Raw genomic sequence first — 25,860 nt, 5'->3', positions numbered from 1 at the left:
CAGCGATCGGTTAGCTGCTCAGATAGCAGATGTTTAAAGTTGGTGAGGGAGATAAAAGTCTCCAACTTCAGTGATTTTTGCAATTCGTTCCAGTCACAGGCAGCAGAGAACTGGAAGGAAAGGCGGCCAAATGAGGTGTTGACTTTAGGGATGATCAGTGAGATACACCTGCTGGAGCGCGTGCTACGGGTGGGTGTCGCCATCGTGACCAGTGAACTGAGATAAGGCGGAGCTTTACCTAGCATGGACTTGTAGATGACCTGGAGCCAGTGGGTCTGGCGACGAATATGTAGCGAGGACCAGCCGACTAGAGCATACAGGTCGCAGTGGTGGGTGGTATAAGGTGCTTTAGTAACAAAACGGATGGCACTGTGATAAACTGCATCCAGTTTGCTGAGTAGAGTATTGGAAGCTATTTTGTAGATGACATCGCCGAAGTCGAGGATCGGTAGGATAGTCAGTTTTATCAGGGTAAGTGTGGCGGCATGAGTGAAGGAAGCTTGGTTGCGAAATAGAAAGCTGACTCTAGATTTGATTTTAGATTGGAGATGTTTGATATGAGTCTGGAAGGAGAGTTTACAGTCTAGCCAGACACCTAGGTACTTATAGATGTCCACGTATTCTAGGTCGGAACCATCCAGGGTGGTGATGCTAGTCGGGCGTGCGGGTGCAGGCAGTTTTACTAGCGTTTAAGAGCAGTTGGAGGCCACGGAAGGAGTGTTGTATGGCATTGAAGCTGAGGTGCAAGTAGAGATACTGTGGTGCAAATGAGCAAAATAAATAACAGAATGGGGGAGAAGGTAGTTGGATGGGCTATTTACAAATGGGCTATGTACAGGTGCAGTGATCTGTGAGCTGCGTTGACAGCTGGGGCTTAAAGTTAGTGAGGGAGATATGAGTCTCCAGCTTCAGTGATTTTTGCAGTTTGTTCCAGTCATTGGCAGCAGAGAACTGGAAGGAAAGGCAGCCAAATGAGGAATTGGCTTTGGGGGTGACCAGTGAGATATAACAGCTGGAGCACGTGCTACGGGTGGGTGCTGCTATGGTAACCAGTGAGCTGTGAGCTAACAAAGCTATCAAAGACTTATAGATGACCTGGAGCCAGTGGCTTTGGCGACGAATATGAAGCGAGGGCTAGCCAACAAGATCATACAGGTCGCAGTGGTGGGTAGTATATGGGGCTTGGTGACAAAATGGATGGCACTGTGATAGACTAGATCCAATTTGCTGAGAAGTGTTGGAGGCTATTTTATAAATGGCATCGCTGAAGTCATGGATCGGTAAGATAGTCAGTTTTACAAGGGTATGTTTGGCAGCATGAGTGAAGGATGCTTTGTTTGTGAAATAGGATGCCGAATCTAGATTTAATTTTGGATTGGAGATGCTTAACGTGAGTCTGGAAGGAGAGTTTACAGTCTAACCAGTATTTGTAGTCCACATATTCTAAACCAGAACCGTCCAGAGTAGTGATGCTGGACAGGCGGGCAGGTGTGGGCAGCGATCGGTTGAAGAGCATGCATTTAGTTTTACTTGCATTTAAGAGCAGATGGAGGCCACGGAAGGAGTGTTGTATGGCATTGAAGCTTGTCTGGAGGTTAGTTAACACAGTGTCCAAAGAAGGGCCAGAAGTATACAAAATAGTGTCGTCTGCGTAGAAGTGGATCCGAGAATCCCCAGAAGCAAGAGCGACAACATTGATGTATACAGAGAAAAGAGTCAGCCTGAGAATTGAACCCTGTGGCACACCCATAGAGACTGCCAGAGGTCCGGACAACAGGCCCTCCGATTTGACACACTGAACTGTGTCTGAGAAGTAGTTGGTGAACCAGGCAAGGCAGTCATTTGAGAAACCAAGGCTGTTGAGTCTGCCGATAAGAATGTGGTGACTGACAGAGTCGAAAGCCTTGGCCAGGTCGAGGAAAACAGCTGCACAGTATTGCCTCTTATCGATGGAGGTTATTATGCCGTTTAGGACCTTGAGAGTGGCTGAGGTGCACCCATGACCAGCTCAGAAACCAGATTGCGTAGTGGAGAAGGTACGGTGGGATTCGAAATGGTCAGTGATCTGTTTGTTAACTTGGCATTTGAAGACCTTAGAAAGGCAGGGTAGGATAGATATACATACAGTGGGGCAAAAAAGTATTTAGTCAGCCACCAATTGTGCAGGTTCTACAACTTAAAAAGATGAGAGAGGCCTGTAATTTTCATCATAGGTACACTTCAACTATGAAAGACAAAATGAGAAAAAAAATCCAGAAAATCACATTGTAGGATTTTTTATGAATTTATTTCATTTTTGTAGAGGCTCTACAATGAAATAAGGCAATAATTACAAACCGAAACAGCAATGGACAAGGCATATTGACATTAGGGAGAGGCATGCGTGGCCGAGTGATCATTGGGTCCAGTGAGTAGCTGGGCGAGCTGGAGATACTGCGATTCAGACAGCTAGCAGACCGGGGCTAGCAGGCAAACAGAAGGGCCTTAGAGGGACGTTGCGATGGAATTACTCAGTTGTAGCCCCTTCGTGCGGTTACGTCGGCAGATCAGTCTTGATGGATCAGCAGGGCTCCGTGTAGTAAAAGGGTCCAGGCCAATTGGCAAAATAGGTATTGTGGCCCAATTATTATTTTTTTTATAAAAAATAAATAAATATAAAAAAGGAAAATAATTGGCTGATGGAATTCTTCAGCTAACAGTCCGGTGAGCTCTAGACAGATAGCGGGCCGCGGCTAGCAGATGGGCATTCACAGGCTAGCAGATGGGGACGTCGCAATGGGGGAGCCAGTTGAAATCCCTCTCAGGCGGATTATGTCTGTAGTCCATTCGTGAAGGATCGACGGGGCTCCGTATCGGCAATAAAAGTGGTCCAGGCCAATTGGTAAAATAGGTATTGTAGCCCAAGGAGTAGCTGATGGACCTCTTCAGCTAGCCGGGAGATGGGCCTAGCATAGGCTAGTTCCAGGCTAATTGGTGGTTGCTTCGGGACAGAGGCGTTAGCCAGGAGAAGCCAATCAGATAGCAGCTAGCTAGCTGTGATGATCCAGATGAAAAGGTTCAGAGCTTGCGGTAGGAATCCGGAGATATGGAGAGAATTAAGTCCAATTTGCTCTGGTTTGAGTTACGCTGTGCAGACTGGCGAGAGTTGTCCGGGCTAAAGGTAGCTGATGACCGCTAGCAGTGGCTAGCTGTCTACTAGCTACTAGCTAGTAAGTTGGCTAGCTTCTGTTGGGGGTTCCGGTTCAAAAGTAAAGAAAATTGCAGAATCATTCCACATTGAGTGAGGCAGATTGCAGATTGTATGTTGAAGTTGAGGTTGAGGTTAAGAAAAATCTAAAAAAATGTGTGCGAAGAAAAATATAATGGCCTGCCCAGCATTTTATACATGCCCCTAAGCATGATGGGATATTCATTACTTAATTAACTCAGGAATCACACCTGTGTGGAAGCTCCTGCTTTCAAAATAATTTGTTTCCATTATTTTGACAGTTACCTGTACATTAGTTGAAGAAAAGTTTCAAATCAAATGACACCGTGAGATTAAAATGAGGTTGATGGTCATTTCTGCACTTTTCACAATTCTTCGGCATTTTCTCCAGAGTGTATATAAAAGGATGTTAGTGATATATCTTGTTTCTGTTTCACCTCCTAAATGGTTGTAGAATCCCCTAGCAGAACTACACAGGTCTCAATTTGTTGATGGAAGGCTGTGTGATTCCCACCAACAGGTTCCACTTCGAAACAACAGGAATGATGAGAAGATAAAGAAGAAGAAGAAACAAAAGAAAAGGGCGAAGGATGTTCTTGCAGGTAAAAGCCATCCTTGCTATAGGCTGTGTTTGTTCAAATACATTTTTTTACGCAACCATTACTATACGAGTTTTTGCTTTCTTCTGTACACTGTACTAAGGGGCTCTTTCACCTGAAATCCCAGGTGCTGCGTTTGTGGATAAGCACATGAGTGCACTAATCAAGAGGGTCACAATGGTGATGGCTATAGCAGATGACCTACTGGGAAAGAAAATGATCCAAGATGAAACGTATTCGATTATTGATGTAGCCGAGACCAGTGAGAAAAAAATGAGAGTTATGTACAAGGCTCTACGCTCAGGAGGACCACTGATTAAATCAGCCTTCTACACAGCTCTCCAAACTAATGAACCTAATCTTGTCAACGACTTGGGTAAGAACAATATATACTATTTACACCCTGTGATTACCCTAACACATAGTGTGCATTGTGATGTACAGTACACATCATATATTTTCACATTCCTCTTCCATTTTAAGCTTCCCCCTGAAGACAGACCTGGCTTGGGTTGGTCCTCAAGTGCTGGACAAAGGGCAGCAAGCAGTCTCACCGGCTGTGGGACAGCAGCGGAGTTACTATCCTCCTAATGCCCCGATAGGTGTTGGGGGATATAACCAACTAGCTCTATCATCCTTTTTGTAGTTGTTGTGGCTTTATGTTTGTGGCAAACTGAAATCTGTGCTCTTGCAATCTGCTATAGCCTGGTACTTTGTTTTCCTCAGAATGTTTTGTGTGTTTTGTTTTTATCAAACCCATCTTTAGTGTTCTTACTGTATGTGTGAGGGGAAAGGGACAACACAAAACTGGTTAAATATGATGTTAGTTTAAAAAAATTGTGCATGCATAAATACTTGAGGACAACAGAGGGACAAACAGGTTGAGTGGGATGTATGCTTGTTAATTGATTTATGCATTATTTTATTTGGTACATAATACAATCATGTTATGTGGAAATGTTTGTCACAATTTATTTGACCAGAGGACAATACCAGTGGAAACAGTGCCATGAAGTAATGTGCAACCCAAGATAAAATATTGGTCATGTATGTAACATTTTATTTTAGATGTGTGCTTGATTATACCGATGAATTCTGTTTATTTCTGTTGTAGCTTATATTCTGATTGTATTATGGTACCTGGTTTATATCATCATTCATTCTGTTTGTTCAAAGTAATCTCTAAATCATCATTATATCTTCAACTAATTTTACATTTTATGTTTCTGTGTTGAATGTCTCATTGTTTCATTTTTTTCCTCAATAAAAATAAATGTTAAAAGTACCATAGAAATAATATATATCTCACATGAATACTAAACAGCAATTTAAATATCAACATTTAATATGGTGATTCTGCAATAAATACATCATGCATAGGCCTATAAACAGGAAACATTTACAAAATGTATTGTATTAAACAAACAAATTACAACAAAAAGTCAGCAATGACGATCTATATACAACAACAACAACAACACCAGAAATCCTTCACTGCTACATAAGGCTATGTATGGTGACGTAGTGCTGCTTAAGCAGATCAATGAGTCAGTTATTAATATACAAATCCCCCTAGAAAATGACTCTGGGTCAGTATCAAAGTCTCTCCCAGAATGACACGTTAATTACATGTTCGTTTTGGCTGCACTGGTTCATGAAAAGCCCCAGAATTGCAAGAAGATTTGCCTGGCTAACACGCTCCTACCACAAGCTCTCCTCTCACTGTGTACCACGTGGGCCTGTGTGTCAGTCAGGCTACAAGAAGACTGCTTTGAGACAAGGATGTTATAGTTACTGCACACTGGAGAGTTACATTGGTTTTCATTGTTAATGTTTTCTCTGTAAATCCTCTCATATACACTGGCAGCTTTCAGATATCTCAGTCATGTTTATATGTGAAAGGCAGCTACATTTCTGTGTGTGGCATATTCTAATCTAAAGGACATAGGCTTGTCTGTCAGCGACAGCTCCAACATGCAGGTTAACAGACCATCTGAAACCAAAGCATGGTTCTATTGGTACAGTGTAAAATAAACATGAAAATAGTGCTTTCAATAGTAAATGTTCTGTCATTTGGCATTGACGTTTCTCAACAAAACACATTGATGTATTAAAAACAGCACACACCACACACAAACCACTTTGAAATGTTACAGACTTCACACAGAACAGAGATTGAGCAAAGCCTTGAAAAGTTCAGCACCATGAGCCAGAGGGAGAGAGTCCTCTAAGCCCTTAGACAGGCTGCATGGAGGGAGATGGAGCACTGGAGCTCAGTGGAGAGGAGAAACCTGGAGAGAGAGAGAGACCTTTTACACATTACATTCACACAGAAACAGGTAAATGAGCAATAAACAACTTACCCTGCCAAGATGGCTTTACATTTCTGAGACATACAGAGGAACCATTGTTGTAGTATATTAATTTATTGTGTCAACAGTTAGGTCTGTATTTTATTGATTAATTTGGACATAAAAAAGACAATACGAAGATGAGAATTAAAAGACAAAATAAATGTACAAGTGGAGGAGAGGTAAAAAACAAACACCCTAAGGGTTTTGTAAAGCACCTCCCTATTTCAAATAGTAGAAAAAATAGTAACATTTCCCCATGCTTCAACCCAATCACATCTACAGAGGTAATGGTTTGGGTGTGTTAGTGAGAGGTTGCCTACTCCGCATGTGGAGTATCAAGTAGGATTCTGTGTATTCACATACAAAAGAAAAGGAATGAGACTTATCGTTCTTGTCTCAGTTGAATTCATTTGAATTGCTTTTAATTAAATTCTACTTTCTGTGGGGTGTGTCTAATTCAAATTTTCATTCATGGGTTGAATTTAATTAAATTCAGGAATTCAGAATCAACCCCAACCCTGGCTCGAACGAACCCTGTCTCCTGTATCAATCATCAACCACTGGATGGAGGCAGAACTTTAAAACATAATCCCTCTTTGCATTGTATAACAAACTCTTGATATTGATGTAACTTGTTGTATAGCTTTGTGATTGATGATAATTGCATTGAGTATGATGGGTCAATCTTGCCAACTTGCCATCTCACATTCTAAGAGGACCACAATGGAAAGAAGCCATTAGGGCTTGTTTTTGTTTTTGTGTGTTTTTATGCTTGATAGTGTTTAGTGACATAATGTTGTCTCTGGCGGGCGCAGCCTCCTACTTTTAATTATCTAATAAAGCCAATCAATTAATCAATCAATCAGATATCTCTAAGCTGATGAAGCAATCTCATAGTGAATTCTCATGGCACCATTTTATTTCATCATAGACATTAAGGAGAAGTTTATCTAAAGTTCCATGTATAATAGTTGTATCTCTTATCAATGTTTATTATGAGTATTTCTGTAAATTGATGTGGCTCTCTGCAAAATCACTGCATGTTTTGGAACTACTGAACATAACACGGCAATGTAAAATTTGATTTTTGGATATAAATATGCACTTTATCGAACAAAACATACATGTATTGTGTAACATGAAGTCCTATGAGTGTCATCTGATGAAGATCATCAAAGGTTAGTGATTCATTTGATCTATATTTCTGCTTTTTGTGACTCCTCTCTTTGGCTGGAAAAATGGCTTTGTTTTTCTGTGACTTGGTGGTGATCTAACATAATCGTTTGTGGTGCTTTCACTGTCAAGCCTTTTTGAAATCAAACACTGTGGCTGGATTAAGGAGAAGTTTATCTTTAAAATGATGTAAAATACTTGTATGCTTGAGGAATTTTAATTATGAGATATTTGTTGTTTTGAATTTGGCGCCCTGCTCTTTCACTGGCTGTTGGTGGGGTGGGACGCTACCGTCCCGAATATTCCAGAGAGGTTAATCTCTTTCCCATTTTAACAGCCAGCGAACACTTGACAGATTCCATGCAGTAGTTGTTCTCACGACAGTCGCCGTAGGTCCCTGAAGGAGTAATTGAAGGAGGCTATAGTAACAGCATGGAACTGGACTATGCCGCAAATGTGGGATTTTGAGGTAAGCGTCATGGGCAGTGTCAATAGTAGCAGGGGTTACTTTAGATGTATTGTTGGAATATAATTTTATGAGGATTCATGCCACATGGCTTGGTAGCTGGTAACTGGGAGACCAATGTGAAAACCGGGGACTGTTATTCACATGTCATAAATTAGTGATCTTGCCATAAGGGGAGAGTCTATTTAAACATATATATATATTTATCCTTTATTTTACTAGGCAAGTCAGTTAAGAACAATTTCTTATTTAGAATGACGGCCTAGGAATTGTTGTCCTGTCGTCAGGAAATTAACAATGCATTGCAGTGTGTATATTCTCGTGTGGAAGCGGCACATGAGGAGCAGAAGATAACCGAGGACACGGGCTGAATTCTGGAGATTGAGTGTACATCAAGATACACCAGGCGGCGGTGGTGGGACAGCGTTGGTCTGGTCCACACAGCACCTGCAGCGGGAAAGATCGGCATGTCTCTCCTCAGTGGGTTCATAGTTCTCACGTGAAGTGAGGTCCAGCTGCATAATAGTTGAGCTTGAAGACGCCATGACAGAGGAAGCGGAGCTAAAGAGAGAGAGAGAGTATATTCCATTATAGACATGCAGATGGGTTGGGTATGGGAGCTACTTTAACCTCTGTTGTTGGGTTGGGTTAGTTGCTTTATTGGTTAATGCATCGAATAAAATGATATATGTTGGGGTAATTGTACACTGGACAACATTCTGAAGGCATTGGTGTGAAAGCATATACAGTGCTGAGTTACCTCAAGAGGATGTAGCGTTGATTAGGGCTATGCACTTGCCTATCAGGTGACGTGCCTATCAGGTGGCAATGGAGGAAGAAGGAGATGGGGAACAGAGTGAAAATGACATGGCTTGGGAACACCTCTAGGTGCCTGTGGCTGGAAAAGGGAAGACTGGAATCCAGAAGAAAAGTATCCTGGAGGCATAGAGGCAGGCGAAGAGAGAGAGGGAATTGTCATGTTATCAGACTTTGGGTTTTCATGCATATATAATTATGCATCGCTTACCACATTGTTAATGCTGTTATGTTTCGTGTTTCTTGCTGCTTTTCAAGTCTTGTGCTATCACTCGCTTAGGAACCAGAAGGAGAAAGTTGAAATGGAAGAAGTCGACAGCTCCAGTGGACACGTTATTATCATCTATGAGAAATGGAAATATGATTGTGTATGGTGTGATCGTAGAACAGAGGCCATAAGTCTCTGAGTTTGTAAACCTCAGTGAATGTTAGTCATGTTTATTTTTTTATTTTTTTTGCGCATGTTTTATTATCATTGTTTGTCCATTAATAAGTAATTTCCAAGTGTATGTAATGTTGAACAGTATTAAGTTAAATGTTCAAAACGGGGGACTGATGGATTCTGGGATCTAACTCCTAAAACTTGAAATAGGGTTAATTATCAGGTATCATATTGAGTAGTATGGTCTAGAGAAGGTCTACACCAGAAGTTAATGGTTATCTGTATGAGGAATGTTTATGGTAGAGGCAATTAAACTTTGAATGTACTGAGTGAAGGAAAGACGATCACATCTTGGAAGGCACTGATATGGGTGGAGAGGAAGGGGGCCGAGTTCAGCTCAGGTCACGTTAAGGGAGAAGGAACAGTTTATTGCCCACACCACTCAATTTCCTGCCTAGCAACAGAGATGTAGTGTTTGGAGAGAAGGAAGAGATTCCACCCCAAATTGTTGTACAATCACCACCTCTATTGGAATGTGTCTTGGTCGGTTCAGCTGTTGGACCCTCTGGGATGAATAAACTTGGTTTAAGCTTTCATAGTGTCCGTTGAGTTCTTACTGTGATAATTAGAACCTATCAGTGAGAGAAATCAGTCTTGAATATATTATTTCTATGGTACTTTTAAAAATGTTTTATTGAGGAAAGATTTAGGCAATATGACATTCAACTCAGAAACATGAAATGTAAAATTAGTTGAAGATATAATGATGATTTAGAGATTACTTTGAACAAACAGAATGAATGATGAAATAAACCAGGCGTCATAATACAATCAGAAGTTAAGCTACAACAGAGATAAACACAATTCATTGGTATAATCAAGTTCACATCTAAAATAAAATGTTACATACATGACCAATATTTTATCTTGGGTTGCACATTACTTCATGGCACTGTTTCCACTGGTATTGTCCTCTGGTCAAATAAATTGTGACAAACATTTCCACATAACATGATTGTATTATGTACCAAATATTTCAAATAATGCATAAATCAATTAACAAGCATACATACCACTCAACCTGTTTGTCCCTCTGTTGTCCTCAGGTATTATGCATTTACATGTTTTAACTTGCATCAGATAAATAAAAAAATTGTGTTGTCCCTTTCCCCTCACACATACAGTAAGAACACTGAAGATGGGTTTGATAAAAACAAAAACACACAAAACATTCTAAGGAAAACAAAGTACTAAGCTATAGCAGATTGCAAGAGCACAGATTTCAGTTTGCCACAAACATAAAGCCACAACAACAAAAGAGGATGATAGAGCTAGTTGGTTATATCCCCCAACACCCATAGGGGCATTAGGAGGATAGTAACTCCGCTGCAGTTCCACAGCCGGTGAGACTGCTTGCTGCCCTTTGTCCAGCACTTGAAGCCCAAGCCAGTTCTGTCATCAGGGGAAATGTTCTGTTGCCTCTGGGAGAGGAATGGGAAAATATATGTACTGTACATCATATCAAAATGCACAAGAAGACACACTATGTTTTAGGGTAATCACATGGTGAAAATAGTATCTATTGTTCTTACCCAAGTCCTTGACAAGACTAGGTTCATTAGTTTGGAGAGCTGTGTAGAAGGCTGATTTAATTAGTAGCCCTCCTGAGCGTACAACCTGAAACAGCTTCCTCATTTTTTTCACACTGGTCTTGGCTGCATAGATATTCAAATACGTTTCATCTTGGATCATTTTCTTTCCCAGTAGGTCATCTGCTATAGCCATCACCATTGTGACCCTCTTGATTAGTGCACTCATGTGCTTATCCACAAACTCAGCCTCTGGGATTTCAGGTGAAAGAGACACTTAGTACATTGTACAGAAGAAAGCAAAAACTCGTATAGTAATGGTTGCAGAAAAAAATTCATTAGAACAAACACAGCCTATAGCAAGGATGGCTTTTACCTGCAAGAACATCCTTCGCCCTTTTCTTTTGTTTCTTCTTCTTCTTTATCTTCTCATCATTCCTGTTGTTTCGAAATGGAACCTGTTGGTGGGAATCACACAGCCTTCCATCAACAAATTGAGACCTGTGTAGTTCTGCTAGGGGATTCTACAACCATTTAGGAGGTGAAACAGAAACAAGATATATCACTAACATCCTTTTATATACACTCTGGAGAAAATGCCAAAGAATTGTGAAAATTGCAGAAATGACCATCAACCTCATTTTAATCTCACAGTGTCATTTGATTTGAAACTTTTCTTCAATTAATGTACAGGTAACTGCCAAAATAATGGAAACACAAAGTATATTAAAAGCAGGAGCTTCCACACAGGCGTGGTTCCTGAGTTAATGAAGCAATGAACATCCCATCATGCTTAGGGTCATGTATAAAATTCTGGGCAGGCCATTATTTTGGCCATTATTTTTGGCTACCATAGCTATGTGTAAGGACAGACGCCAGGGACAAGAAGCAGGTACAGGGAGGGAACATTTAATGAATAACGGACATGAAACAGAACAGGAACAGAATACGGAGGGCATCTGGACAGGGGAAACTACAGCAATGCTGATAAAGGGAACACACCAGGAAGCAGACAGAAATAGGGAAGTCAATCAACAAATGAAAGGAGTCTAGGTGAGTCCAATGATGTGCTGCTGCGCGTGATGGTGACTGGTGATGAAGCGCATGTGCGCGTAACGATGGTGACAGGTGTGCGTAATGAAGGCAGTCTGGCACCCTCGAACGCCAGAGAGGGAGAGTGGGAGCAGGCATGACAGCTAGGATGACGATGCACCCATACATAGCGCGCTAGTGGTCACTGAATGGTTTGATGAGCATGAAAACGATGTTAACCTAATGCCACGGCCGTTTCAGTCACCAGATCTCAACACAATTGAACACTTATGGGAAATTCTGGAGCAGCGCCTGAGTCACCGTTTTCTACCACCATCAACAAAATGGAATTACTTGTGTGAAAATGGTGTTGGATTCCACCAATAGAGTTCCAGACACTTGTAGAATCTATGCCAAGCTGTTCTGGCTCGTGGTGGCCCAACGCCCTATTAAAACACTTTATGTTGGTGTTGACTTTATTTTGGCAGTTACCTGCTCAGATGTTGTTTCCTTTCCCGAGCTGTGTTCTGGAACACTACAATGATAAAAATAAAAAAAGTTATATAAGTCATTTCACTCAGAATAAATACAAAATATAAGACCAGCACAAACAATAGCATTTGTTGATATGTGTCTGGAAGCTAATTGTGAAGGCAAATCATTCAGACTCTTTATAGAGGACATAGAGGACAAAACAGACAAACAAAAAAAGACATAATCAGAATGGTATAAATGCCACTGTCTAGTCACTTCACATCATCACTGAAAAACCAAAACATTATAGTTTACTTGGACCTTTGACAGCTTAGGGCAAAATGCAGTCTGTATTTCGGAAGATCCGTGTTATAGCGCGATTTAAAAGTAAAGACAATTTCACAAAACTAGCTTTAAAACTGCAACATTTTCTCTCATCCTCAGGGCAAACTTTGTAGAATAGCAGGGAATTAGTTCAGGGATTCTTCAAAGTCGGGACAATACGTTTTGGTGGGGCCTCCCGAGTGGCGTCACTACAGACTCGGGTTCAATCCCGGGCTGTATCACAACCGTCCGTGATCGGGAGTCCAATAGGGCAGCGCACAATTGGCCCATCGTAGTCCGGGTTTGGCTAGGGGACTTTACTTGGCTCATCTCACTCTTGTGGTGGACTGGGCGCCTGCAGGCTGACCTCGGTCGTCAGTTGAACAGTGTTTCCTCCGACACATTGGTGTGGCTGGCTTCCAGGTAAAGCGGATTCGCGGGTCATGTTTTAGAGGACGCATGACTCGACCTTCGCCTTCTGAGCATTTGGGGAGTTGCAGCGATGAGACAAGATCAAAATTGGGGGTTACAAATTACAAAAAAAAATAATTAAAAAAAATCTAGTTTTGGGCCATTTTATAAAGACAATATTTGTTTTGGGAATTTTTTTAATACTTTAAATATGATTCATTTCTGTATCATCTCAATGCCTGCAAATTCCCTTTACCAGAGCAAAGTATTCCCATTTCAAACTCTCCAAAAAAAGTTTTTTTATTTAAAAAAAAAACTGTCAATAATGGATATTAGCTCAAAATGATTGGCATTTTGTGCAATAGCACTCTATGACTAAATAACATTTATCTCAAAACTTTGAATCCTAAATGATGTGTCCGTCAAATTTGTCTAAAATCCTAAATTAATCTGGAATGAGCAGGGTAAACTATACAATAAGGACCCCTTATTCATGTCCTCATTTCATGTAGTACAACAAGACCATTCATGGTCTGTAAAGTTCTCTACTTTTGATAGATTTAAACAAACAATATTGGAATCACCACGGTCAAATCCATAAACTGTCAACTCCATATTCCTGATAAATTCATATTCTATTTTAATCTTGGTTTGAAAATGTTACATTTACTACGATTTTATAGTCATAAAGCAACATAGGAAAAACAACCTGTAAATTGTTGCTATGTTTACCACATGAATGAAAAAGAAAAAAGCAATTTTTTCCAAATCCGTGAAACATCATCTCCATCAGATTTTTGCCTAACGTTAACACCGTCAGAGTGCTGAAAGATCTGATAGAATGGTAAATTTCAAACGAATCCTTTTCCATATTTCACAATTGTTTGTATTGAACTTTTATTTTTAGAGGAAAAAAATATGTTTTGGGTACATGTTGTGAACTCTGTCAGTGATTGCTAACCCCCTTCAGATCAGACTTTTTGTAGATTTTGAAAACATATTGTAATCACTGTTCAGCAACATTTAAGCTATTTAAGTATTTGCTGTTCTAAACCTAAGGGTTAATGTTTGCTTTATAAATGCTGTTTTATGTTCTCAATCTAGAAAAAAGAATTAGCCCTGGAGCTACAAAACCAAACAAAAATAAGTTTGGAGATTTGTATTACATATTTTAATAATTTAATGTTGGAATTTAAACAATCAACAGCCTTTAAACACTTGTTGGATGATAATTGGGGCGGCAGGGTAGCCTAGTGGTTACAGTGTTGGACTAGTAACCGAAAGGTTGCAAGTTCAAACCCCCGAGCTGAAGAGGTACAAATCTGTCGTTCTGCCCCTGAACAGGCAGTTAACCCACTGTTCCTAGGCTGTCATTGAAAATAAGAATTTGTTCTTAACTAACTTGCCTGGTTAAATAAAGGTAAAAATGAAATGCCATTTATGGTGTCTAACATGGAGGCCGCACAGCCCTCCATGTGCTCGCCAGAGGTAGCCCGACTGCCATTAGGTACCGAGATGAGATCCTCAGACCCCTTGTGAGACCATATGCTGGTGCGGTTGGCCCTAATACAAGACAACGCTAGACCTCATGTCTAGAGTGTGTCAGCAGTTCTTGCAAGAGGAAGGCATTGATGCTATGGACTGGCTCGCCCGTTCAACAGACCTGTATCCAATTGAGCACATCTTGGACATCATGTCTCGCTCCATCTACCAACGCCACGTTGCACCACAGACTGTCCAGGAGTTGGCGGATGCTTTAGTCCAGGTCTGGGAGGAGATCCCTCAGGAGACCATCCGCCACCTCATCAGGAGCATGCCCAGGCGTTGTAGGGAGGTCATACAGGCACGTGGAGGCCACACACACTACTGAGCCTCATTTTGACTTGTTTTAAGGATATTACATCAAAGTTGGATCAGCCTGTAGTTTGGTTTTCCACTTTAATTTTGAGTGTGACTCCAAATCAAGACCTCCATGGGTTGAAAAATTTGATTTCCATTGATCATTTTTGTGTGATTTTGTTGTCAGCACATTCAACTATGTAAAGAAAAAAGTATTTAATAAGAATATTTCATTCATTCAGATCTTTGAACTAGTGAACTTGTTTCACAAGTGAGATGTGTTATTTTAGTGTTCCCTTTATTTTTTTGAGCAGTGTATTTTGTACATTCTTAAAAAGAAAGAACGCACTGGTGAGCTCATGAACACCAAAAGTCCCGGAAGACCACGGAAAACAACTATGGTGGATGAAGAAAAACCCCTTCACAACAATTGGCCAGTTCAAGAACACCCTCCAGAAGGTAGGCGTATCTGTGTCAAAGTCAACATTCAAGACAATTTACCTTAGTAAATACAGACGGGTTATCACAAGATGTAAACCTTTGGTAAACCTCAAAAACAGGAAGACCAGATTAGAGTTTGCCAAACATCTAAAAATGCCTGTACAGTTATGGAACAACATCCTATGGACAGAAGAGACAAAGATCAACTTGTATCAGAATGATGGGAAGAGAAAAGCATGGAGAAGGGAAGGAACTGCTCATAATCCGAAGCATACCACCTCATCTATGAAGCATGGTGGAGGTAGTGTTATGGCGTGGGCATGTATTGCTACCAATGGAACTGGTTCCCTTGTATTTATTGATGATCTGACTGCTGACAAAAGCAGCAGGATGAATTCTGAAGGGTTTAGGTCTATATTATCTGCTCAGAATTAGTCAAATGCTTAAACTCATTGGAGGGCGCTTCACAATGCAGATGGACAATGGCCCGAAGCATACTGCGAAAGCAACCCAATACTTTTTAAGGCAAAGTAATGCAGTGTTCTGCAATGGCCAAGTCAATCACCTGACCGGAATCCAATTGAGCATACATTTCACTTGCTGAAGACAAAATGCCCCAAGAACAAGCAGGAACTGAAGACAGCTGCAGTAAAGGCCTGGCAGAGCATCACCAGGGAAGAAACCCAGCATCTGGTGATGTCTATGGGTTCCAGACTTCAGGCAGTCATTGACTGCAAAGGATTTGCAACCAAGTATTAATACTCACAATTGAATTTATGATTATGTTAGTTTGTCCAATTACTTTTGAGCTCCTAAAATTGTGGTGACCACATATAAAAAGTGATGTAATTCCTACACCGTTCACCCGATTTGGATGTAAATACCCTCAAAGCTGAAAGTCTGCACTTTCAGCTCATCTTGATTGTTTCTTTTCAAATTCATTGGGGTGGCAAACATTTTTTCTTTTTATCTTTCTTATCTCTCAGATATAGGACAGACACTTCAAAACAAACTATCTGAATGATTTGATGCCATTCCTTTCTCTCCGTTTCAGCCATCATCATGAGCCGTCCTCCCAGCAGCCTCCACTGGTATGAATATGTTATTACATGTAAGTCCAAATTCAAGGTTTCATACTTACAGGGATCCTAACATTCCAAATCAATTAACTAAATTATCCTTGGTATGACCTTCTTAAAACTATTCCATATGTTAGCTTAGTAAAAACCCAGCCCCGGACCCTTAGATCTTAGGGGTTTTTAACTTCTTTGGGATAGGGGGCGGTATTTTGACGTCCGGATGAAAAGTGTGCCCAAAGTAAACTGCCTGCTACTCAGGCCCAGAAGCTAGGATATGCATATAATTGGTAGATTTTGATAGAAAACACTGTAAGGTTTCTAAAACTGTTAAAATAATGTCTGAGTATAACAGAACTGAAATGGCAGGCAAAACCCAGAGGACAAACCCCCCCCCAAAAAATGTTTGTCCTACCACTGATTTCAATGGCTGGCACTTTTATAATAGGGCGAAATCATGCCCGATTGAGTACCTAGGGCTTCCACTAGATGTCAACAGTCTTTAGAAAGAGTTTCAGGCTGGTTTTTGAAAAAATGAGGGAGAAGAAGTTTTTCTAAGGGCTCCCATTTTGGCTGTAGTGTTTCCATGCGCATGGCCGAGATAAACAAAAAGAACGCTCTATCTCCAGTAAAGACAATAACGATTCTCCATCTTAAATGTAATTGTTTATTTGGCTATTAGGGTACCTAAGGATTGATTATAAACGTTGATTGACTTGTTTGGATAAGTTTATTGGTAACGTTTGGGATTCATTTTGTATACATTTTGACCGATGGGAACCGAGTGGATTATTGACTTTTTTTTAAATGGAAATAAAGAATACATTTACAGAAGGACCATTTGTAATGTAACTGAGACCATTTGGAGTGCCAACAGAAGAAGCTCTTCAAAGGTAAGGCATGTATTATATCTTTATTTCTTTTGTGTTGCCACCTGCCTGATTGATTGCTATGAATTTGTGTGCTGGGTGCTGTCCTCAGATAATCGGATGGTTTCCTTTCGCAGTAAAGCCTTTTTGAAATCTGACACCACGGCTGGATTAACAAGAAGTTAAGCTTTATTTTGACATATTGCATGTGTATTTTCAAGATTGTTAAATATTTACAATTCTGTAGTTTGAATTTGGCTCCCTGCACTTTCACTGGATGTTGGTCAGGTGGGACGCTACCTTCGCACCCATCCTAGAGAAGTTTTAAAGCGCGGCTCATCAGTGCTACGGATTGAACCTACTTTGTTTCGAACTTTCAAATGTATGGTTTTATGTGGAGCAGTGAGTCTTTACCATTTCTCATCTTCAACATCTGTGATAGGTTTACCCGTCATTTTTTCATGGGCGCTCTTCACTATCTCATAGTGCTCAGATATATCTGCAACAAAGACAATACATTACTTTTGGGGGATTTGTGTTGTTTTAGTTTTTCTAACCTTACCCTAACACTTACTTTAACCACTCAGTAACATGATTTCCCTTCCTTTACTACTACTGGTATGGCATTGACATTTGGCATTGTAATTTACATTTGCAGCTGGAAATTGTACATGAATAACCTGGAATGTTACATTATATATGTATTTGAACCATACAGACAGCATCCAATCCAAAATGTGATGGAAACAAGTGTATTTGATTTACCTGGGAGAGGTAGCTCATTGTGGAGTGACTGCTTCATAGCTTCCTTTAGTTTAGACCTTATTTCCTGCACAATGTATTCCTAATGGAAGTAAAAAGGAGATGTAATGAACATTTTCAGTTTTTTTAAAGAAGATCAGAATTCCAAGGACCTTTTTTATTTTATAATTTTGACAGTACTGGGGTCCTGCCACAAACATCTTTTATATTCTTATGACATTGTGTGTACATTTTCATTAAACATGTAATTTAACCGCTGATCACATACACCTACACACTTGCTAAACCAAACCATGTAACAAATTCCATTAGTAGTGTGTTTTCATTCAAATAATTGTGTTTTCTCTGAGACAATCCCTATTTTGGCATGTTCTACGTCATGTTTGTCTGACATCTAGGAAGATTTTAAGGGAGGGTTCACCCAAATGACAAAATGACATATTGATCTCCTTACCTTGTAAGCAGTCTATGGACAAGGTATGACAGCAATCCATGCATTTGTTTAAATTACCACTCGCCACTGTTTCAATGCTAAAGTATTTTGCATTTGTGGCACGATGTTAGTCAATTGTACCAATATTAGCGTTTTCGGTCTTCCTGTCCAAATCATCCTAAAGTAACTAACAATTGATTGTGTAACTTAATGAAGTTACTTATAGATGATTCAGACTTCAAGTGTGCAAATTTACATTCGTCCCTCAGTTTTAAAGGGAAACTGGATGCAAAAACTATAGAAAACGGCCTATGTGAAACATTTATTACAGTGCCAAAATTGATTAAAAAGTGTACGTAGGATATAAAGTCAGTACATTCCAATACAGAGTTTTGTGAGATTTGTGTAACTGAGGTCATCACAATTTTCACGACTTCTGCCGATGTCGGCTCCTCTCTTTGTTCGGGCGGCGATGGACGTCACCGGCTTTCTAGCCATCGCCGCTCCATTTTTCATATGTCCATTTGTCTTGTCTTGTTCCATACACACCTGGTTTTCATTTCCCCAATCAATCTACTTAAAATAAAAGTGTGCCTGTTTACATTACCCTGCTCTCATGCACCTGACTTCTCCTCTAGTACACCCCTTGACAGAATTACACAACTCTATGGAGTCAGCAGGAGCATGTACCCCGGTTAGAGGAGTCGAGGAGCGCGTCCAGGAACATTCGGCCATGTTACAACATCTTGGTGCCATGATGGATCGCGTTGTCCAGACCAGGGATGATGGCAGGGATGCCACCATTTCCTTTGACCAACTGGTGGATTTGTCCATCCGGTTGGATAACCTGCTGGTCACCTGTGGATGTCCAGAGGGGGCTCTGTCAGTTCCATCTTCCAGCACCCCTGCTCCGGTGCCCATGGAGTTAGGAGGGGCTGCTCATAGGGAGACTGGAGGAGGAGCCATCACGTGCACCATCTGTGGCCGCAGAGGACACACTGCCGGTCGGTGCCGTATTGGTTCCTCTGGGAGTCAAGGCAACAGGGTGACTCTGGCGTCACCCCAGGTGAGTTTGCACCGCACTCATCCAGAGTCCTCTGTTGATCAACTGTTTGTGCCTGTTTGTTTCCTTGAGGTTTTCCCACATTACCAGCATAAGGCGCCCGTCGATTCAGGCGCAGCTGGGAATTTTATCGACAGAGCATTAGCCATTAGGTTAGGGATCCCCATTTTTCCTATTGTTAGACCCTTCCCGGGACATGCTCTAGATAGTCGACCATTAGGGTCCGGGCTAATCAGGGAGGCCACCATCTCCTTGGCCATGGTTATGCAGAGGGATCATGAGGAGAGAATCAGTCTCTTCCTCATTGACTCTCCTGAGTTTCCTGTGGTACTAGGTCTTCCCTGGTTGACTCTGCATAACCCCACTATTTTCTGGCAACAGAGGGCTCTCACGGAGACGGTGGCTATGGATACATATGTCTCTGAATCCCTGCGTCAGGTACATTCGGCCCTCTACTTCACCCGCCTCCTTGAGTTCATTTTTTGTGAAGAAGAAGGATGGAGGTTTACACCCGTGCATTGACTGTAGAGTTCTCAATCAAATCACGGTGAGGTACAGTTACCCGCTACCTCTTATCGCCACGAAGATTGAGTCAATGCACGGGGTGCGCTTCTTCACAAAACTGGATCTCAGGAATGCGTATAACCTGGTGCATATCTGGGAGGGAGACGAGTGGAAGACAGCGTTCAGTACCACCATAGGGCGTTATGAGTACCTCGTCATGCCGTACGGGTTGATGAATGCTCCATCAGTTTTCCAATCCTTTGTAGACAAGATTTTCTGGGACCTGCATGGGCAGGGTGTAGTGGTGTATATCGATGACATTCTGATATACTCCGCTACACGCACCGAGCATGTGTCCTTGGTGCGCAAGGTACTTGGACGACTATTGGAGCATGACCTGTATGTCAAGGCTGAGAAATGCCTGTTCTTTCAGCAGGTCGTCTCCTAGGGTATCGCATTTCCACATCGGGGTGGAGAGTGACCACATTGCAGCCATGCGTAATTGGCCGACTCCCACCACGGTAAAGGATGTGCAGCGATTTTTAGGGTTTTCCAATTACTACTGGAGATTTATCTGGGGTTTTGGCCAGGTTGCTGCGCCCATTACCTCACTGCTGAAGGGGGGTCCTGTAAGGTTGCAGTGGTTGGCTGAGGCGGACAGGGCTTTTGTGCTCCCGTGCTGGCCCATCCGGATCCCTCTTTGGCATTTATAGTGAAGGTGGACACGTCCGAGGCTGTGCTCTCACAGCGCTCGGACACGCCATTGAAACTCCACCACTGTGCTTTCTTCTCTAAGAAGCTCAGCCCAGTGAAGCACAACTATGATGTGGGGGACCGGGAGGTGTTGGCTGTGGTTAAAGCATTGAAGGCGTGGAGACATTGGCTTGAGGGGGATAAACAACCTTTTCTCATCTGGACTGACCACCGCAACCTGGAGTACATCCGGGCAGCGAGAAGACTGAATCCTCGTCAGGCAAGGTGGGCCATGTTCCTTACCCGTTTTTTGTTTACCCTATCCTACAGACCAGGTTACCAGACTCCCATACTCCTGGCCTCCTGCCTGGTAGCGCCGGTCGTGTGGGAGCTGGATGCGGACATTGAGCAGGCGTTGTGTACAGAGCCCGCTCCCCTCCAGTGTCCTGTTGGGCACATGTACGCTCCGTCTGCTGTCCATGACCAGTTGATCTGGTCACACACTTCTCCCTCCTCTGATCATCCGGGGATCAGTCGGACGGTGCTCTGTCTGACTGGGAAGTACTGGTGGCCCACTTTGGCTATGGACGTGAGGGTTTATGTCTCATCCTGCTCGATGTGTGCCCAGTGTAAGGCTCCGAGACACCTGCCCAGAGGTAAGTTACATCCCTTACCCGTTCCACAACGACCGTGGTCACATCTGTCAGTGGATTTCCTAACAGATCTTCCTCTTTCACAGGGAAACACTACAATCCTTGTCATTGTGGATCGTTCTTCTAAGTCTTGTCATCTCATCCTCTGCCTGGTCTTCCTACGGCCCTACAGACTGCGGAAGCCCTATTTACTCACGTCTTCCGGCACTACGGGGTGCCTGAGGATATAGTGTCAGATCGGGGTCCCCAGTTCATGTCGAGAGTTTGGAAGGCGTTCATGGAACGTCTGGGGGTCTCGATCTCAGGTTTTCACCCCGAGAGTAACGGGAGGGTAGAGAGAGTCAACCAGGATGTGGGCAGGTTTCTGCGGTCCTATTGCCAGGACCGGCCAGGGGAGTGGGCAGCGTTCGTGCCCTGGGCCGAGATGGAACAGAACTCGCTTCGCCACTCCTCCACTAACCTCTCCCCCTTTCAGTACGTATTGGGGTACCAGCCAGTTCTGGCACCCTGGCATCAGGGTCAGACCGAGACTCCTGCGGTGGACGACAGGTTTAGGCGCACGGAGGAGACATGGGAGGCTGCCCGTGTCCAACTCTAGCGCGCCGTGGGTCGCCAGAAAACCAGCAAGGACCGTCACAGCAGTGAGACCCCGGTGTTCGCACCAGGGGACCGGGTCTGGCTCTCGACCCATAACCTGCCCCTCCGCCTGCCCTGCCGGAAGCTGGGTCCGCGGTTTGTGGGGCCATTTGAAGTCCTGAGGAGGGTGAACGAGGTATGTTACAGATTACAGCTTCCCTCTGATTATCGTATTAACTCCTCGTTCCATGTGTCTCTCCTCAGGCCGGTGGTGTCTGGTCCCTCCTCCCCCTTTGGACATCGAGGGGGGCCCCGGCGTACATCGTTTGTTCCATCCTGGATTCGAGGCTTCGTGTGGGGGGCCTTCAGTACCTCATGGAGGGGTACGGGCCGGAGGAGATGTGCTGGGTTTCGGTTGCAGATGTTCTGGATCCTGAACTACTGCGTGAGTTTCACCATCACCAGATCGCCCTGTGCCTCATCCTCCGGTTCGTCCTCGAGGCCGGTGTCGGCGCGCAGCTGGAGCCGCGCGTCAAGGGGGGGTACTGTCACGACTTCCACCGAAATTGGCTCCTCTCCTTGTTCGGGCGGCGTTCGGCGATCGACGTCACCGGCTTTCTAGCCATTGCCGCTCCATTTTTCATATGCCCATTTGTCTTGTCTTGTTCATTACACGCCTGGTTTTCATTTCCCCAATCAATCTACGTGTATTTAACCCTCTGTTTCCCATCATGTATTTGTGTGTAATTGTTTCATGTTATTGTGGTGTTTTATTACGCGCTTTACTTTTGTTATGTTCCGTGTTTTGAGCGTGTTTGATTTATGTAGTGCTCTCGTGTTTTTAGAACGAAAATAAAAGTGTGCCTGTTTATATTACTTTACCCCTTGACAACAATTTACATTAGGGTTGGATTTGGATTACAATAATGCCAACCTGATACTCTAACACAGGATTGTAATGCCTAGGGATAATTATCTCTACAAAGAAACAGCTGCGTTGATTCACTCTATACAATCATAGCAGTAAACCGTGAGAGAGACCTGCCCATTATGCAGCTCCTCGGACTTGTTAACATAAGACAAGACATCGCCAATGTTATGTTGAAAGAACTCTTGGCCCCTAAGTCCTTTATGGAGAGGCCACTTGCTGATGTGTTTGATAGTGATCACTCCAGTCTGCCGCTGTTTTGGACAAAATTAGAATTGAAACGATGCACACTTGCATACCAACTGCCACTTTTCAATATTTTACAATTCTAAACCCATTCGCGAGCACCTTGTGTCCCCCGCGGCTTGTTCTGTAACATGATTCGCTATGAAACTCTTACGTGAACTGAACTCTGTTACATTACCTGTTTTCAAAAGTCAAAACAAATTATAAATGCAGGTGAGCTGGTTCTACTCTTTTTGGGAATTATCTGGTGTTTTGTGGTAAACTGAGTGTGTCAAGCATAAGACCTATGGTGCCCATATTAATACTTCAATAATTGAATTGGAACAGTGACATAAAGTATCCTACACTGAGCTTGGTTAGGAGCGTCAGCATCTTCCCCTTAGCATCGTGGAACATGGTGCTCTTTGATGACTCAATGTGACTCTCGAGAATGTCCTGCATTCTCTTTAGGGATCCTTTCCCATGTACATTTGAAGCCTCTAAAAATCAGAGAAAAAAAGTTTACAAAGTAAGTTATATAAAGTTATGGTTATGAGGTCACTGGGTCACTGCTATCCAATGATTGTTAAAGGCATAGTTCAGCCAATTGACACACAGTATTTAGTGGTTTTTCCTTTGACAGCAGTCTATGGACCTTGTATCTGCAATCCACACTTTTGGTTTTGTTAAACTATCAACGGCCAACAAACTATTTAAGCATTTTTTAGACGTAAAACCAATGTCAACCATTTAGCATGTTTAAAATATCAAATCACAATTTGCTGGCAGTGGCTAGTTGAAAAGAACTAAAGTGTGGATTGCATTCACTCCTTGTGCACAGATTATTTTCAGGGTTAAGGAAAAAAATATCTACAATTTGTGGAACTATTGTTTTATGACTGCTATTGACATGCATATTAAAGGGTAATTATAGTGACAGAATGATACTGACAGTTAGACTGACCTGTATAGGAGGGGAGCATGGAGGTCATGATTGACTTGATGAGCGAAGAGTAAATTTCCTTCTTCCTCTGGATGATCTCATGTTTAAGATCTGCCTTCAATTTGTGTTCCTTTTTGACACCAGAAAAAAAATACTATTATGAATATTAGTCTTCTTAACATTACACTTTACTTGACCGCATTTATTGTAAGGTCATAAATAATTACACTGGTGGCAAGCAGAGCAGGGGGGGGGGGGGGGGGGGGAAACATGAATGATTCATGGGGCCCTATCCTGGTAGGGGCCCCTAAATGTTTAGAGAATTATTTGCTTATCATTTTAAAAATGTTAGACAAAAAAATCTGTGCTGAAAATTAAAAGGTATAACCATAATCAGATCAGGCATCTCTTCTACCCAACCATCCCATTTGTAAGCCCCCCATAATGCACATGGTTTGGTCCATTCTCTAGGAGGAGAAAAAAAATACAGCTGATCTGACAATTGCTCTGGCATGTAGAAAAAATTCAGGGAAAAGTTACTCACTACGATTTTTCCCAGAAAACAAATGAGAAGGATTTGAGTGGTAAGTCAGTGCAGACCACATGCCGAACTGAGCAGCCGAGCTAGCCAATATAGCTAGCTAGATAGCTTGCTAGCTACATGTAGCTGCCTACCGTGGACTCAGTCGGCTTGGTCAGAGCAGTAATTATTAACATGATGATGATGAGCTACCACTACCAGCTATGGCTAGCTAATTAGCTATTATTTAGATATTATAACTGTATTCCCCAATATTAGCGTGATATTTGTTAGCTAGCTAGACTAAAATTAAAACCTAACTTGTAGCCTACCTATCCATACTGTAGATGCTACTAGTACTACTGCTGTAGACACAGATCCCAACGTGTCTACGACATGAAATTGAAACGTCAGACCTTGGAGGTGAGGCAGTTGTTTTGTAGCAGCAGCATAACTAGACCATTTTTTAATTGTACAGTTAGGCACATGATAACTTTGACACACTAAAATATGTATTATATTTGATATGTATACTATTAAAAAATATATATTTCAGTAGTAGATTTTTTGTACGGTAACCTTTGTAGGAGCGAACATTAAACCTAAAATTCCCTTTGTTTACTCACTTCCTAGTGCCTAGAGAGCCCCAGGTAGGCAGAATCTCAGCAGAAAGCTGTCAGACAGACTCTGATGCAGAGGAGAGCAGGGAGGAGGAAGAAGAGTTAAGGAGTAGCAGCAGTGCCAGTGAAGGAGTGACAGAAGAGATTGAACAAGCAGGTAATAAGGGAAAGGAAGAGTATGGACAGATTCAAAGTGAGGAAGATGAGGTTTTAGAAGATCCAGCACTGTGGTCAGAGAAAGTACGAGACCATGAAAGGGAAGCTATTGTTCGCAGACTAGCCAACAGGTGTGGTGAGGAGACAGAACTGTATAAAATCATGCCCCCAGACTCAGAAGGCAAGCCATTCCCCAACTATTTACAGTACAGTAAGTCAGCAAACGGAAGAGAAAAGGTGCAGAGAGACTGGCTTCTTTATAGTAAGAGTGTAAAGGCATTATATTGCATTCCATGTGTTCTTTTTTCTCACCCAGTTTTCTGATTAGTAAGGATGGCTATAATATATCATCAGTGAAATGGCAGAGAAAGTATGACAAACTGCCAGAGCATGAGGATGGTGTGTCTCACAAGAACTGTTACTGGAAATGGAAAAATCTGCAGCATACCGTTACAACAGATACAGGTATAGACAGTCAGCTGCAGAAACAAATCCAGTCAGAAATGTATAAAAACAGAGACTTCTAGAAAGGATTGTGGATGTGACACTGTACTTCGCATCTAGGAATCTGCCATTCTGGGGGAAATCACTCAATCTTGATGATGTACATAATGGACAGGGAAAGTAAAGGGAGTTCAAGAAAAGAAGAAAAGAATCCACGGGCCACATACTCACCTTGTTCCTCCTATACTCTTAATCTTGTGGGTGTACATGCAGCTCAGTTGTACCCA

The 25,860-nt window shown here is 42.2% G+C and overlaps 2 protein-coding genes across 3 annotated transcripts in view; one reads left to right on the top strand and one right to left on the bottom strand.

Moving 5' to 3' along the window:
- The window catches only part of LOC110515917 (nuclear GTPase SLIP-GC), a 37,281-nt gene extending 32,201 nt beyond the window's left edge, over positions 1-5,080 (top strand). For both annotated transcript variants that reach the window (XM_036939065.1, XM_036939066.1), the window contains 3 exons: positions 3,729-3,810; positions 3,935-4,183; positions 4,291-5,080. In XM_036939065.1, coding sequence (XP_036794960.1) covers positions 3,729-3,810; positions 3,935-4,183; positions 4,291-4,301 — 342 coding nt within the window. In that variant the 3' untranslated portion in view covers positions 4,302-5,080. The remainder of the gene's footprint in view (positions 1-3,728; positions 3,811-3,934; positions 4,184-4,290) is intronic.
- A 4,593-nt stretch (positions 5,081-9,673) lies between these two features.
- LOC110513998 (nuclear GTPase SLIP-GC-like) overlaps positions 9,674-25,860 on the bottom strand; it is a 36,593-nt gene continuing 20,406 nt past the window's right edge. Inside the window, exons 16-23 of the mRNA XM_036939064.1 lie at positions 23,855-23,963; positions 23,257-23,390; positions 17,819-17,897; positions 17,468-17,552; positions 12,112-12,154; positions 10,964-11,045; positions 10,591-10,839; positions 9,674-10,479 (exon numbers count right to left, since the gene is read on the bottom strand). Of these exons, the coding sequence (XP_036794959.1) occupies positions 10,457-10,479; positions 10,591-10,839; positions 10,964-11,045; positions 12,112-12,154; positions 17,468-17,552; positions 17,819-17,897; positions 23,257-23,390; positions 23,855-23,963 (804 nt within the window). The 3' untranslated portion in view covers positions 9,674-10,456. The remainder of the gene's footprint in view (positions 10,480-10,590; positions 10,840-10,963; positions 11,046-12,111; positions 12,155-17,467; positions 17,553-17,818; positions 17,898-23,256; positions 23,391-23,854; positions 23,964-25,860) is intronic.

Source organism: Oncorhynchus mykiss, chromosome 12 (genome assembly GCF_013265735.2).
Source record: "Oncorhynchus mykiss isolate Arlee chromosome 12, USDA_OmykA_1.1, whole genome shotgun sequence".
Lineage (NCBI taxonomy): Eukaryota > Metazoa > Chordata > Actinopteri > Salmoniformes > Salmonidae > Oncorhynchus > Oncorhynchus mykiss.
Note: the sequence above shows the minus strand (reverse complement) of the source record. Positions and strands in the feature narration are given on the sequence as shown.